Source organism: Neltuma alba, unplaced genomic scaffold, assembly GCF_004799145.2.
Source record: "Neltuma alba isolate B1F8T4 unplaced genomic scaffold, ASM479914v2 tig00011408_pilon, whole genome shotgun sequence".
Classification (NCBI taxonomy): domain Eukaryota; kingdom Viridiplantae; phylum Streptophyta; class Magnoliopsida; order Fabales; family Fabaceae; genus Neltuma; species Neltuma alba.
In genome coordinates this window covers 20,760-38,011 of record NW_021636094.1, presented here as the reverse complement: position 1 = coordinate 38,011, position 17,252 = coordinate 20,760, and the positions used below count along the sequence as shown (strand labels likewise).

General features: G+C 33.1%; 1 protein-coding gene across 1 annotated transcript; it reads right to left on the bottom strand.

The window, feature by feature from the left end:
• Positions 1 to 2,746: 2,746 nt before the first annotated feature.
• On the bottom strand, positions 2,747 to 9,776 carry LOC114712996 (uncharacterized). Its single transcript, XM_028897573.1, has 7 exons — positions 9,191 to 9,776; positions 8,918 to 9,082; positions 7,562 to 7,672; positions 6,264 to 6,374; positions 5,011 to 5,136; positions 3,778 to 4,097; positions 2,747 to 3,337 (listed from the first exon to the last, which is right to left on the bottom strand). Exons 1-7 carry the CDS (start codon positions 9,774 to 9,776, stop codon positions 2,747 to 2,749), a joined length of 2,010 nt encoding a protein of 669 aa, XP_028753406.1.
• Between the last annotated feature and the right edge of the window lie 7,476 nt (positions 9,777 to 17,252).

Sequence of the window (17,252 nt, the reverse complement as noted above, 5' to 3'; positions counted from 1 at the left end):
GCCTCAGTTGGTTATTTAGTTCAATTATTTTGTAAAGTGTTGTTCTCCATAGCTTATTTTGCATGCTTAGTTTTATACCATGCATAATATATGAAATATGATTATTGCTACTAGGATTCTTTGAATCTCACCCCTCCTTTCTATTTAACCAGAGGGCCCAATTCATCCAAAGGAAAAGAGAAGTTGGTGTAACCTTAGCTAAGGTGGAAGGAGAGAAGAGCTTAGCATTTAGTTAGTTCATTAATCTTGAATGTTTTATGTGTTTGTTTCCCCCTTCCTTTTGTGATGCTTATATTTCAATTTTGGTGAAGTTATGTAATTTCTACTTATGGGATGTATGTACCTCCATAAGGAGAAGTGTTTGGGGGTAGCTTAGCATACATATATGCATATATTAATGACCAATCGATAGTATGAATGGTTTAGGATTTACAAAATATGATTTATTAGGGCTGAAACAAAAAAGTAGAGTTTTCTGAAGTAACATCTATATGGCTCTGATAAATAGTTGTTGCTATTGGATCAAAGCAGTATGAATTCAGGTCTTATTATATCATATAAAACTTTCAAAGTTTAAAGTTATAAGTTTTGAGACAAAGTTAGATAAAACGTTTTAAAAATGTCACCTTTTATGTGTAAACTCTCGACCAGAGTTTTTAAATCTGCTTTCGTCTAGGTGTATAGAGTACGATGTTATAGCACTTGTGGTGCGAACAATTAGGAAGTGCAATTAATAAAGTTTTATAATTGAGATGCCCTGATAAGTAAGAGAAAATATGAATAGAATAAATAAATTTAAAAATTATTAACTAACTGATTGAGAGTGTAAATTAATTAAAAGTGTCTCATAATTTTGAATTGAGAGAGTAAAGGTTAAATTTAAAAATGTAAAAGCATGGGCTCTTTGAAAGTTGTCTCAATTGTTCTCCCATACTCCCTCTTAATGCCTCTATGAAATGTTCATCTCTCTCTCTCCTTACAGTGTCACACTCACACAGGAAGTGGATATGAGATTTTGGAACCACAAAAAGTCAACAGATGACCTGGCAAAATATTCTATTATATATATATATATATATTGGCATAAAAAATGTTCAATAATTGAGAATCACGTCATGTTCAATTATATTGGACGGAAATATTGATGGGTAGTTGAAATTGAAATAATAAGCCAATTCGCCTACCTGTAGCAAGCAAGCTCACTTTTTCTTTTGGATTAGTATTCCCAGGTTATCCACCCTTGAACCCAATGGCTAATCCCTTCCTTGACTTGTGGGGACCTTGATGAGTAGATGGGTGGGACAGCCGGCCTGGAGTTTTAAAACTTTCCAAGGATCGAACCCTCGACACTTAGTAAGCTCACTTTTAACCTCAAGCTGTTATTAGTGCATAGTGCTTGCACCCCTTTAATTCAAAAATTCAAAAATTAAATAAATACTAATGGAAGAGTGCTGAGTCTTGCATACTCGTGGAAACAGGTCAGGTTTCACTTTTAACAGGCCAGGCCAATCTTGTAACAAGTTGGTCCCTGGCTTGTGACTTGTCATAGGTTTTTTTTTTTCTTAGCTTGAGCTTGGCTTGAAGCCTGTTTAAGAAAACCTGTATTTTTCAAAAAGAAAATTCATTAAAAGGGTCTTTTTACCCCAAATATAAAGAAGGCCTTTTATATTGATTCTTATTAATATTAATAAGTTATCAAGGATAAAATTTACTCCAAAACTTCATATAAATTTACATATCGAAGATATAGTTAAAATAATGTAATTTACTCTAAAACTTGATATAAACTTACATATCCTCATCAGTTGCATTTGCTGATTGGTAAAGATTCTCCCGTTAGAAATTTTAATTTGGACCCTGGGTCGTTTCTTATTTGAAGACTTTTTTATTGTTTGACTATTTCTTTTTGGCTGCTGTTTGTTTTTTTAGACTGGTGTTTGTTTTACTTGTTTAGAAAAGCAATCTGCTCTTTACGGCAAAACAATATCACGCTGCCTGCATAGGTCTGATAAAAAACGTTGGGATAGGATAGATTAGTTAATGATTAATAAAATTATAAACTGTACCAAAAAAACTAAAATTATAACAGGCTCAAACCGGCCTGACAGGCTTAAAAGGGTTTTTAAAGAACCTAGATTTGGCTTGTTAGGGGAAAAAAAAAAGCCTTTAAAAAGCCTTGACCTATTCCTATTTTTAAACAGGCCAGACTAGACCAGGCCATAGGCGACTGTCAAACCCAAAAAAAGTACTTGCATCAAACTTTTAGAATAGCATATAACCATTAATGAAATCTATAGATGTACTTACCATAGAGCACAGAAATTTCTTGTGACAGAAGAAGTGTGCGGGAAAGTGCGAAGCTAGCACAAGGATAAGGGCTTGGATGGATGTAGAAATTAGAAGGAATGGCACTTGGGTCCCACAAAAATAATTTTATATTCCTCCTATCTGAAATATGAGTCTGATTTAATTACTACTAGACTACATATAATGACTGAGCCACAATGCAGATTGGCATCATTATGAGAACCCCCAGAAAAGAAGATGTATAAGTGAGGCCCAAGAAATAAGTATCACAAATTAACCTCCAAGTACAGTACCATAATATTGGAATAGTATACTTATTCATTACACACACATAATTGCAAACAAAAGGGATACAAAACTTTCAAACTACACACACAACAGGTTTTCAAATGAAAGTGATCAATGATGGATTGCGTTGTTTAAATAGCAAGACATGAACTTAATTTTGCGAGTTTGGATCTGTTTCGTTTTCCTTTTTCTGGGGCCTTCGGTAGCGGATGGCACTTGTGGTGCTGCGGTCAGGGGGTGGAACCTTGGTAAACAAAGACATCAACGTAGGACCAATGAAGATGGGTAGTGAGACAATGGTAAGGATGGCAATTGGTGAGCCAAGAATTGCGTAAGTTGTTAAAGATTTGCCAAGGAGCATGAGAGAGATCCACAAAGCAACAATGGTGCCGAACATGGTCAAAATAGCAATTTGAAGCATGAAAGGAACGTATTTCCAAAATTTAAGAGATTGAGAACGAAAAGCAAGTATGCCCAGAAAAGAGATGGTGGAAGTGAGGGACAAGGAAAGGGCCACAATTGCTGGGTAGTTCTTTTCATCGAAATTCTCTGCCACGATATAGGAATAGGCCATAGACGCAACTAGGGTTGATGCCACAGAACATGCTTGCGAGGTCTGATTCAACCAATCTCTATCGCTTGTCATATATTCCTTGTAACTCTCTCTAAAGATTTCTTCTGCGGTTTTCCCTTCCTTGTTGTATATCTCCCACAAATCAGAAGGCACTGACCTTTTCACAAACTGCATCACCATTTAAATATATACCATAATATGCTTATTTATCCAACATTTTGAATAAATCTTTGATCTAAAGTGATAATCGGCATCTTAATTTTTTATTAGACTTCATGGCTAAGACAGAGAAATTTTAATACTACCTCTGGTCTTTAATATAAGAGCTAGTTTGACATTCAATTTGGTTATAAATATAAGACTCCAATTCATTTTATCTCTCATACATATCCATTTTTTTCAAGGTAATCCTTGGAGTAGTTGCATATGTTAAAAGTTTTATCAAATGATAGTTCTATCTAATAGACACAATTAGTAAGAGTGTTTTAGGGAAGACAACATCTATTTTTATAAATAACTAATTTAACTAATTTTCTTAATATACTCAAATTAGTCAACTAGTTCTTATATGAAGGACCGGAGGTAATATATAGTAAATAGATACGCACCTCAAACCACTTGAATTCCTCTACCATGGTTGTTGTCTGCCAATTTAGGTGGACCCCAAGCCTGGCTGCCAAGTGCAATGCAGTGTTTCCATCTTTATCCACTCGACTAAATACACTTTTGTCAAGCTTTTCATTTCCACGCAAAATCCGATACAACTTGGTCTGCCTCTTTTCTGCCGCTAATAGAACTATGTTCTTTTTCTCTTCATTTACAACTTTTATTGCAGATGGAAAAAATTCTAGGATCTTTTGTACCATTTCTATTACACCATTCTTAGCAGCAATCATTAGGGGTGTGTCAACTATTTTAGACCCTGGCCCTATCCAATCATTCACAGTCCAAATCACAAAATTAGATTGTTAACGTTGTTGTCGCAGATAAAAATCATCCTAACGAAAAGACTACAATTGACTGAATTAATTATTTAACCAAACTCGATCGATCATTATTCATTGAAGATATATAGGTAATTTTGATGTCAATCATAACGTAGAGAGGATTATAGGTGTAAAATAACGCTAAATAAAAAAGCCCATGGACTATTCCACACAAAATCAGAAAAATTTTTAAGAGTACGTTATACAATTCTAATTAAATTCAGATTGTTAAAGTTAGATCGATAATAAAATATTTGATATTGATAATGTTCATCCGATCATAAAATTTGTTAAAATTACTTGGGCATCTCCTTTATGTTTCAAAATTTACACAATTTCAGCTCAAATGAAGATTGAATTCAACAAATCTCTCTTGAATATATATTAAAATTAGATTAATATATATTTCTATTTTTCAAATATGCACAAACTTTTCGTGAAGATAGGAAAAAGGATCATGCAATTTCAAATCGCTCATGACAAATATTTGCAATTAATTTATATTTTAAAACTTGCATGCATTTTGAAAATAGAAAGAATGTTTCTGTAATTTAATAAAAATATTCAAGAATATTTTGTATAATTTACATTTTCGTTTTCAAAGAAATTTTTAAATTATTTTAAGAAAGTATAAATGATTTGAACAAAAAACTCAGAAGATATTGATGACGTAATTTAGTCCATACATTTTATTATTAACTAACCATTTAATCCGCACTGATAATCCAGCGAGGTGAAGGTCAAGAATGATTAATACTACTCATCCTAAACTGTCATGTTATATATATTTATGATAAATTAATTATGCTTTAACTACGAACTAACGATTGGAGTTTTCATAAATCTATTAATTACCGCTGTCCTTTTCATATGGATTTGCTGACATATCTTCAGGGGCAGCATGCAGGAGAAGTTTTTCCACTATTTGAACAGACCATGTGTGCTTTTCCTTCAAGTTTCGTATCTTATGCAACAGCATTTCTAGGAATCAGAATCCAAAGTTCAGAACCCCGAGTCAGTTGCAGCAAAATACTTTTAACGAAATGGTATTTAAAAATAATTTATAATTATGTATAATTAAAATAAAATATGTTCATTCAAACTTTTCTATTTGGCCATGGAGTTTAACCCATCAATAATATTATTAGGATTTTTCCTTACATTTAAAATTTCAATAGAGCGGCATATGAATTACTTTTATTCAATAGTTCCACTACATAAATACTCATAAGAATGTAGTTATCAACTCATGTAACACACAGGATGGATAGAATTAGAAGAAATATATATATATATATATCATGACACGAATCATCACTTATAATATCTTAATGAAATGTCTGCTAAGAAAATATTTCAAATTAAAGAAGATAATCTGTCTAATAACAAGAGAAATGTAAATATAAGAGAAAAGTAAAAGTGAATGGTTGCAGAATTGGTGAGTTTAGTTATATCGAGTAGCTAAGACGTCTAATATTTTAGACTATTAACACCAGACTAGGGCCTTCCAATCGACCTCTAGCTCCAATATAGAAGGAAATATGGGAACTAAAAAGTTCCTTCGAAGGTGAAGTTTTTTCGTTTGGGGGGCATGCAGAAAATAACGTTGTCACTTGTTAAGAGAATTTGTTGTGAAGTGCTGGTATTTTGATCTGTACCAAGCACGGAATTGGTTGAACTGCGGTTTAATGAGATAGATTCATGGACATATAAGAAAAACTAAAACTTGTAATAAACACATAAGAGGGAGAGTTCACGTAAAAATCATTTAATGTGGTTTGGGCATGTACAAATTAAAAACTGAGGACATTGCAGATGCTAAAGAGAACAATAGTGATTTTTGTGAGGGGGGCCAGGGAAACTTTAAAGGGAACATTTAGTAATGCTATTGATTAGAGTCTTTTAATTAACAATTTATCCGAAGATTTCATGACATTCTAGTTTCTTGTATATAGGCATTCCTTCTCTTTGTAGTTCTTGCTTTAATTTGGGCCGACTTTAATTTTCACTGGGAATAGTAGTAGTAGTTATAGAGATAGCTATATAAATCATATACGTGTGCTTATATATGTTCATGATTCTCTTTTGTGCACATTGACATGGCGTACCTACAAATGCTGGGGGGAATAGCAGTATCACCACCAAAAGAAGCAGCAGAATCCCAATTGCAATCCTAATCCCCGCCCAAGTGGATGTTTCATGATAATCAACAAAACGATCTGAAAATATGAGTCACAAAATTTATTACTTAATTAGATTGTATATCAATTTATAAGTGAAGTAAATTAGTTTAAAAAAATGATAAATATAAATACTTTAAAGTAATTTGATAACTTTTTTAATCTTTCCAAATTAGTTAACTGAGTTTTATATTAAGAACCGAAAGTAGTAGTTGCTAGACATGCATGAATAAACCATATACTACTATTGACATTCGCCCTTTAAATTTTGTTAATGTAAAATTTTTGTTGAATTTGAAGAAAGAAATAAGAAATGGAGATAATACTCATATGTTGGAAATTTGACTCAAATAGTGAGATTATATAGCTAAAATCGATAATAATACAATAATTCTGCTGGAGTTCGTAAGTTTAGAAGTGCATGAGTTTTTCAGCATTACAAAAATAATTCTTTTATCATGATTGGTGACTTTTGTTTGGTTTATACAAAAATATGTGATTCATGTAAAGATGAAAAGCCATGGGTAGAGCTAGTAATATGGGTTAAACCCGCAGGTTCAACTCGCAAAAAATGACAGGGTAAGCCTTCAAACAACACTTTCTAACCTAACCCATATGAGTTGACCCCACCCTAGGCCAACCCCCAGGTATTATCACCCTAGCCATGGGCTAACAATTATTAATCAAATGAATTTAAAATTGAAAGAGGGTATGTAGTTGTAACATTGTAAGTTTTGTTTTTCTCAAGTTTAGAAGGATGATGATGATGATGATACTAAAAATAGTTTATGCTCTAATAAAAATTCCAACATTGACGGTTTGGTGGGAGGAGATGGACCTCGATCAAGAAGTCTTATATTGCTTAGAAAATGGGCAGAGAAGGCTTTAAGAGCCTGAGGTGATCAGGTGGAATTAAACATTATTTTGGATGGCTATAAAAATAAAGTTGTGGTCCTATATACGGTGTGAACTTTTATGCATTTTTGGGGTTTCCTGGAGTTATACAAAGGCCAAGACCACCTGGGTAAGTTTCCTAAACTTGACCCTTAGCATTAAATCCTAGGTTTTGAAGGCTTTAAAGGTAGTCTTGGGAATTAGGTTTTCATGTGTAGGGGTCATCGTGAGATTTGGCTTCTCGCAATTATCTGTGGTTTGGTTTATTAATCGTTCGCTTCATATATTGTAGTAGTTATAACTAAAGAATAACGCTTGTAAATCATACTTACCTATACGAACAATCAATCGTTTAATGAGGGCCTCAAGGCGTGGTTCGCGTTCACGTTGTTCCAATTCTTCCTTCGTCGTAGCATGCTTCTTTCTCTTAACTCTAAAAGGGCCTTAAAGTTCCAAACAAACCAAAAGTCGCACGCATATTATTATTTTTGTAATATAAAATTTAAACTTGCACTCTTGAGAAACGTGTTTTTTTGAGAAAAAAAATTGAGGCCATACATAAGAGAAATATCAGCCAAATTCAACTTTTTTTTTTGCTACGCATAAGTACCATCTAATTGGAGGTAATCCTATTTGAGATACTGTTATGTACTAAATATAAGTACCTCTTTCAGAAAGAAAACATTTTCATATATTCCTCTTAACACCTCTTTTATCCATTTAGTTTAATAATGTTGCTATACCCGGTTCACACTTGATGCATTATGGCCCAAGCTATTTTGGGGAATAAACGTAAATAATGAAAAGTATGGGCAAATACTTGTGATATACTATATTGGGGGAGATAGCTATCGTACATGGGAAAGGGAGTGAATATAGGACTTTTTTTTGGGAAGATCATAACCTCCAAAGCATATCCTTCTCCGTCAATCTCGAGAGAGGAAAAAAAATGCCCTCTCCTCTCTTTCATCCGTCAGTGAATCCCTCATTAATATCAAAGCTTTCGTTGATCTTGTGGCATGTAGGATATGTTTTTTGTATCAGACAATACACTTCTTTTCCCTACTTTTCTCACCTGATCCAATCTGGGCAAAACTAATTTCTCTCCCTATATATTTTCTTCCTTAGTTTTCTTTTCTCTTTAGTTTTCTCTCCATTTAAATGCGGCATAAATTTGAGCATGTAGATGATACATGAATGAAGTTGAAAATCTATCTGGCTAATTCAAGGAGCTCTAACTATGCTTGGCAGTCCAATGAAAAATGGAGTTTCTAAGAGGCGTAATAGGACGCTATTGACATGTTGTTAGGTTGGTGATGGCTCAAGAAAATATAATCTATCAATTTAGTTTTATGGTGATGCATTGTTAACTAAGACATTTCATGCACGTACCATCCAAACCAGACTACAAATGTCTGTCCCTACCATCTTCTCCTTCTCATCTTGGGACTCAATTGTAGTCCAGCTGATTCAAATTCATCTACCTAATTTATCAGATTTTGACAACTTGAGCTCCTCTACTGCATTTCTTTCTATTTTTTAATGTGTATTGTGAAACATTATAGAAAGAATTGTCAGTGGAAGCTTAAAATGCATGATATGACAACTCGTTTGGATGCAAAGGACATAAAATTGTCAAGATTGTTGCAAGCGTGATATCACATAAATTAAAGACATTATGTACTTACAGCGATAAAGAAGTTGAACAACGGAAGATCGATCAAGAAGATCATTACTTTCGAAAGCTGAAGGGGTTCCTGCCAAGAGATGGAGTGGAGATAACTCATTCTTATTGGGCTTGATCATCTCTTTCAAATGATCTTCATAAAGGTGAACTATTTCGATTGCGACATCTACGAAATCATATCAAACCATGTGCACGTACTTGAATAAATAATACATTAAAACACAGTAATATATACACACACACATGAAAGAATGAATAATTTGCTTCTATTTACCGATATGCCCTTCTTCTAGTGCACAATGAAGTATGGTATCGTCGTTGTTCCTCCTTAGTATAGAGTGATCAAAGTCTGTTGAAGAAACTCCAGGGCTTTCCATATACCGATAATGAAGCCATAGAAAAGCTTTTCTATTTCCATCGAGACCTGCCATGAAGAGAGGTGTCTCGCCATTGCCGTTAGGTATGGCAATTAATGAGGGATCTACGCCGCTGATCTTCTTACATATTTCAGCATTTCCTATTGAAGCAGCTAAATGCAAAGGAGTGTCACCTTTTTCATTCTGAACTCTAAGGACGGACTTCTCATCTCCATTTTCATCCACCGATGAAACTGACGCCGACTGCTTCTTGTCCTGCTCATTCATTTTCTCTCCACCACAAACTATGTCCACCAATGATTCCACAACATGCTCTTTCTTACTATGCACTGCCATGTGTAATATGGTGTCTCCTGTTGCAGTTATCTTGGCCGTACGAAGATCCCTTTCTTCCTCGTACATCTTAAGGACTTTTGCCCACTTGCCAGCTTTACATAAGTTCTCCACTTCCTCTTGATGAACGATATCGTTGGAGTTCATCATTGTGTCCTGCGCAATTGGCTTTGATGAAAATTAACCAATTTTCATGACCATATATAGTATGTATCAAGCCTAAAAGACTTTTGGGTTATATCGAAAGTTCACTTTTAAAAGCATGCTTCTGAACTGAACGACGTCGTGCACAGATTATTGAGGTAACTATCTAAATCAACTCAATTTTCTTAGTTATAAATGAATATTTATCCAAATAATAACTTGCGTCAATTAGGAACTAGAAAGCTCGTCATTCTTTCCCTTTAGTACAAGTCTACTTTCATGAATTGTACTCAATTTCGTAACCGAAATTATACAATAGAAATGTAACTTTTTGAATTCAGGTATCTTTTTAATGTCACATTACATGTCAAATTTATTGATATTTTTTTTCAAATAGTATAAACTCTTTAACTTAAATTGAAATGGCGTAAATGAGAATTACATAGGGAGAAAGACATGAAAATACCCCCGAAATATGCAAATAGTCTAATTACAGTGAATTCATAAGGACCTAGAGCTCTTAATTTGAAATCTAAAATTTGAAAAAGCGAAATGACCTAAAACAACTGTTGAACAAGTAACAACTTTAACATTTCAAATAATAATAATAAAAAAAGGCAAGGACAACTAATTTCAGTAGAAGTAATTAGATCATTTCACCCAAAAACAAAACTTAATTTCAAAATAGTATTTAGGGACTTCATTGGAATTAAGTCATTTTGAGATATCATTTTTAGATTCGTATATTTTGGTGGTTCTTAAATGTCTTTCTCCCTAATATTTATGGGTCAGAGCTAGTTCTATGGAAATCGAACTAGTCCAAACAAGATTCCCAAATAGACGATATAACCGTGACACCCAATTGCAAGTGAAGAAGATCAATTCGAAACTGAAAAGGGGAGGATTTACCCAGAGACAAAAGTAAATCACACAAAGAACTAGAGCCTTACCAAAGAAATAGCAGAATGAGATTATAACTTTTCCAACCAAATCTTGAAGAACGTAACAAGAGATGAGTGGAAAGATGAGATAGAGAAGAAAGAAAAACAAAGAGACAATATATAGAAAACAAGGAAATCATACTTCTTAATTAAAAGTTAACATCTTGACCATTGCTAGTCAATATAAACAAACCTTATTAATATACATACTAGTTAGAAAAGGCTTGTTATAAAAACACGTCTCGGAGCAATTTATTTTGAAGTGCATGTTAAATTACTTGTTCCATTTACAAGTCATGTTAAAGTAACAAAAGTCTATTTCTTGTGGTATACGTAGTTGGCAGGTCCAAAGCTGGCAGGTTAATGGGCTAAATTGTAACTTTAGATAAATAAATATTTAATTTTTTATTGCCATATTAATGATGAAATTATAATTTTTTATATTTCTGTTTAACATAAACCTAATTGTTTTTATCATAATACCAAAATAATAACAATCATTTTTAATCATGGTTGGTGATTAGAGTGTGGATGAAGAGAATGATGATGAACTATGGGTTTTGAGGTGTCTAGTAATTATGAAAGCCATATTTGAACTAAAGAATAAATTATATATATATAGAATTGGACCATTACTGGCTAGTTTAATTTAATATTCTTCTCTCCCCTCAATTTATCTTATTTGCTCCATTCTCAAGTCATATTAAGGTAATTATATAAGTCTCTTTCACTCGGTAGGCACATGGTAGCAGCGAGGAAATCAGATTGGATTCATGAGGGCCAAGAATTGGGGGAAAATTGTGTTGGGTTGAGGGCACACGTTCGTCACTGCTTATTAGTAGGTTAATGAGCTAAATCCTAACGTTTGCACTGCAAGTTCACGGGTCGTCACAAGTAATAAAGTGATGAGTAGAGTATCGTTCCCACGAGGATTTGGTTATAAAACCCGGTCAAGTATTGATTATCACGCTTTCACCTAATTTGAGTTACACAAATATATCAAGAGTGAGGGGAAACTATTTCCAAAATTAGAAATTAATAAAAAGAAAAAGAAAAAGTGATTCTTCAACTCTGAGGACAAAATGGATCCTAGGATTATTTATCCCCCTTGTATTTCAAAAGTACTCAATTAAATCCCCATCATATACTTGCTTCTTAATTATAGATTAAGCTAGCCAAGGACACTAAATTACCTACAAGTGCTCTCTCAAGTCTCCAAATAGGTGTTTAGTTCAATTAGTTTATTAATCTCTCAATTCATTAATTAAACCCCAATTTTCATTGCAAACCTTATATGACCATGTGAGGTTAATGAGTATATCTCTATCTCATTAACAAAACCATTCCTTCAACTTGCAAACTTCAAGTTCTCACACAATTTTACCCAGGTCCTACACTCAACCTAGCCCTTTCAAGCATCAATCAAGTGAACCCAACAATCTCATTGATGACCAATCAACAAGAAGCATTAAGCATAGAGTAAAATCAACATAATCATATGATTAATCACAAATATAAAGGGAAAATGAGTATTTAATCCATACAAGGGTTCAAAATAATCCTAGAATAGAAGCTTAGCTACTCATGTTCAGAAAACAACCATAACTACAATGAACAACTACAGCCATATCAGAAAAATGAAGAGGAAAGAGGAAGGAGATAGCAAAACCAAAGAAAATAGGCTTGAATCTCTTCAAATCTTCAAATCTTGGCTTCCATAGCTCCAAATATCTCAAACCCTAGCAGAGCAACCTCCCAAAATGAGCCTCCAGAGGTGAAGAATGGTGAAAAATGCCGCATCCCTCGAATTGTATAGCATATGGAGCCCTAAACACATGCTGTCTTCAAAACGCAGAGCATCAATAATTCTGCGTTGGCTGCAGCCAATATTTTCCTTAGTTGTGGCCAATTGCTCTCTAGAATACTGTTGGCTGAGGCCAAGAATGCTCTGTTTTGCATCTCTTCTTTTCTTATTTTTTTAATGTGTCATGGCTTCCTATGCATCTTTCCAACTTCATGGGATTAATATCTGATTCAAATGGCTCCCTTAGTAAGCTTCAACCGCCTAACAAAGCAAGAAAAACTATTAAAACCAAGTTGATAGACTAGGGGCAAAATATTCACAATTAACAAAAAAATCACAATTTTAGCCCAAGTATCAACAATGCACATTTTCCTATCCTAAATACTTCCAACTATGCATTAATGCACCAAAAAAATATGATAACTAAGGGAAAAGGTGCTGAAATAACATGAATTTCACAAGGTTAACACTTGCATTTTTGCTAAATGAATATTTCATTTTTGCATATATTAATAATAAGATTATAATTGTACGTTTTTATGTTAAACGTCAAATTGAGTTGCTTTTACTATCATAAAAAATAATAATAATAATCATTTTATGCGCTACATTATTCACTTCAAATGGCATCTTTGGCAAAAGCCGAAGCGAATGACAAGGAATATTTTTCATAGTGACATATTTCTTCAATAATCAAGAGACCTCAAATTTGATCGAAAAAAAGGACACCCCAAAGATCTATATTCCAAAACGAGAGCTTTAAGATTATAGAAAGGAGGGCCTAGCGGACATAATCTTAGTACGGCGCCCATTAAAAAAAAATTAAAATCTAGAGACTGATTTCATAATTGGACAAGACTACTATAGACAACAAATTAATGTTTAATTTTTAATTACCCATATTTAATAATACATCGTTGTCCAAAAAAAAAACTATACTTACTACCACATTTTTATGTAAACTAGATAAAAGACCCTTGCCGTAAGTTAAAGAAAGAAGGTTGGCCAGCACACAAAAAAAAAATTACAAAGAACTAACATTAAACATAAAATTTTATGATATTTCTAAAAAAGGAAAATAACTTCCTAATTTCCATGAAAATAAAAAATAAAAAAAGTGATCTCTGGAGTCCAAGGAGAATAACATATAGGGTGGCAAAAATTTTGCAAGAGACTATTGCTCAATTTTTTTTGAAAAAAACTATGCGAAAGAAGGCCAACGTGTTTTCATAGTATACTGGCATTCCTTTAAAACTGGAAGATGGATGCATTCGATTCGATTCTGCTTATAACCTCTCGTTATTAATTCTTGCTGTTGGCAAAAAAAAAAAAAAAAGGTTATTAATTCTTACCCTTGTAATTCAAAAAATTTGAGGAAGGAGCGAAAGGGAAAGTCAAACCTAAGAAGATGTAAGGGCCCCTTTGGTAGGAGGACTTACATTTTGATGGACTGGCAGTGAGAGTGGGAAGGGGAATGCGAGTGAGAGTGGGGGTGGGAATGTTGTGGGATTAGGCTTTAAAATTGTGGTTGGTACAGAGTAATATTTGAAACGATTGGATTCATTATTTTTATTTTATAAGTAGCCATTAATTTTGAAAATACAATAACACCCCCGACCTCAACCCCCACACTCAGTCCATCGCCATTCTCGCAACCCATTCCTTCTTTGTGGCTATTCTCTGTTCTCATCTCAAAACCCAAAGTCGTCATTATCTTATCTCACCACACAATTTAGAGTGATCTTTTTTTGTTTATGCAAATCTTGATAACGACGACGGATCCTCTCAGTTTCAAGTTTCACATCAGCCTGACTGTGACTTATGAAGCATGTTCCTTCTTCTTCTTCTTCTTTCTCCGCCATATTCTGAGTCTTTTTCTGGGTTCTCTGATTGTTGCATTGATAGCGGGTGAGCTTGCGGCATCGATGCTGGTACTTGAAGGCCTCGATGTAGTGAAGGGTTTGGACAAGGGAGAGGAGGGAGATTCAGATCGAACAATGGCAGCACTAAAGGCAAGAGGAATTAGACAGAGCTGGGAAAATGAGGTTGGGGAGGTGTGCTAGAGAGAAGGACACCATGAACCAGAGCTGACGAATACAAATGGAAGAATACAGATACTGGAGATGGAGGAAATGGCTGAAACAATGACTAAGGAGGAAGACGCTGAAAAGGGAGGGAGGGGATATTTTGGTAAAAAACCATTTTAATCCTGGGATAGATATTGCAGGACCAATGGGGTAGGTGGTAATGAGGAATCCCATGAAGGAAAGGACTGGGAATGGAATTGGATTCCTCATTATCTCATATCAAACATGAAAACTTAGGATTACTCAATCTTAGTCCCAAATCCAACTTCTCAATTCCACATACCAAACAGGACCTAAATATTTATGTTTTTCTTTTTCCTTTTTCCCCAACGTAAATACTCATGTTATTGTTAGGAAGGGATTATTTACTTTTTCCTCAGTAATGACTCTTTATTTTCCCCCTCTTCATCGGATTTAAATCGTTGTTCTGTTTTTGTGCATGTTCAAGTGTAAATAACCTATTAAAAAAGAAAGATAAATATATTATGACTATAATTAAATTCTAAATGTCATAAAGTGTTGTTTTTTCAATTATATACTGAGCTCTGCATATATAGACACTACAAAGAATTCATAACCCTTTTCTACTTGGTTTTTCGACTCATCTCTTGTTCTTTAAGATCATCAACTTGTTTGTCTTCTTCGTTTCTTTCCTTCTTCTGTTGGGAGTCGTACGGTTTGTATTTCCTTTCTGGCGTTCGCGCTTGGTCTAGTCTTTATTCATAACTATAATCTATATTTTTCATTTACACCATTTTAAGTAACTTAAAGAGTTTAAATTTATTGGTATTTTAAAAAATATAAAAATATAGTGATCTGCCATGTAGAGCAGAATTAAAAAATACATTAGAAAAATAAAAATGAAAGTGAAAATATATGCGCGAAAAGTTGTTAGTTTTCTGGATGTGTTAATCTTGATATAAGATACTACCTCTAGTTCTTATTATAAGAGCTTGTTGACTAATTTGAATAGAATAAAAAAATTTGTTAAGTTAGTTACTTATAATAAATAGGTATTGTTTCTCTTAAAATACCTTTGTTAATCGTGTGTATTAGTTAAAAATACTATTTGATGAAACATTTAATATGTGCAACTATTACAAAGACTACCTTGGGAAAATGGAAAAATATGAGAGACCAAGTGAATTGGGTCTTGTATTTAGGACTAAATTAAAATTTAAAGTAACTCTTAAATTAGGAAGCGGAGGTCGTAATATATATGAAATATGACAATCATTCGCCTACTAATATATTAGCCATATAAAAACATATCGTGCATTACAAGTTAACATCTTGACCATTACTAGTCAATATAAATAAGTCATACTAATACCCTAGTTTGGTAATAAGTCTAATTTTCAAGTCATATAAATCCACTTCAAATCTACTGAGGGCAAATTAATTTTGCTACTACTTGAAATTAATTATTTACATTTTAATTTTACACTCAACTTATATTTCTTATCATGATCATTTTATTTTTTATCAATTTTTTTATTTTTTTATTTTTGTTAATTAAAATATTTAGTGTATAATTAAAATATACTATGATTGTAACCAGCCCACTCATAGTTTTGATTATAACGTGGGGCATTGTTTAGGCCAATTTAGGGTCTAGTCCGGATTTTTTTAATATATAAAGTATTATATTATTATTTAAAACGAAGCTCATGGAAAGGTCGTTGATCTACTTACAATTGTCTGCTATACAATGTCTCTTTGTTTTTTGTTCTTCTCCACCTCATCATCTACTCTGGTTCTTTAAGATGTGGCAAGTGAAGTCAGAATCTCATTCTGCTGTTTCTTTGGTAAACCTCGGGTTCCTTGTGTTGTTGACTTTTTCTGTATATATCATTTGCAATATTTCATAAAAATATACCTGAATCCAATTTTTCATTTCTATTGTACCTTTAGTTACGAGATTGATCTGGTACAATTCAAGAAAGTTGACTTGTACTAAAGGGAAAGAATGAAGAGCTTTCAAATTCCTAATTCACGTGCGCAAGTTTTTCCTTAGATAATAAATATTCATTTATAATTAAGAAAATTGAGTTGAGTTGAGTAGGTTACCTCAATAATGTGGGCATATAGTTTATATCTTTGTGATGTAAGTAATTTACATCTTTGATGACAATAAGTTGCCGAAGATGATTTATTTAATTATACAAAATTTGAAATATGCTATTATTTAATTAACTAAAGCGTAAATTATACCAAAACTCCCATAAAGTTTAAATAATATGTACAAAGTCAACTTCAAAACTTATAGCGAATTCACCTCAACTTTCAACTTACTTTTTTTCCCCCGAAGAACTTTCAAAATATGGATAAACCACAATCATGAAATACATACTTCTTAAATTATATTTTTTTTGTGTATCTTACCCCTCACGTTTTGACATAACTATATGCATATAAGCCCCCTAAATGTTAAGATTTAAGCAAACAAGTAATAAATAAAACTATTCATAAGAGAGTTTTTTTTTTGGACTGATATTAATAAGAGAGTTATCTGTATGAATATAAATTTTTACTGCTTTAAAAAATTTTCTATACATAACATAAATTTCAGGAGATTTATATATAATTTCGTGGACTATGTTTAGTTTATGGAGGGATTTTGACTAAAATATCTAATAACAATTTGAAG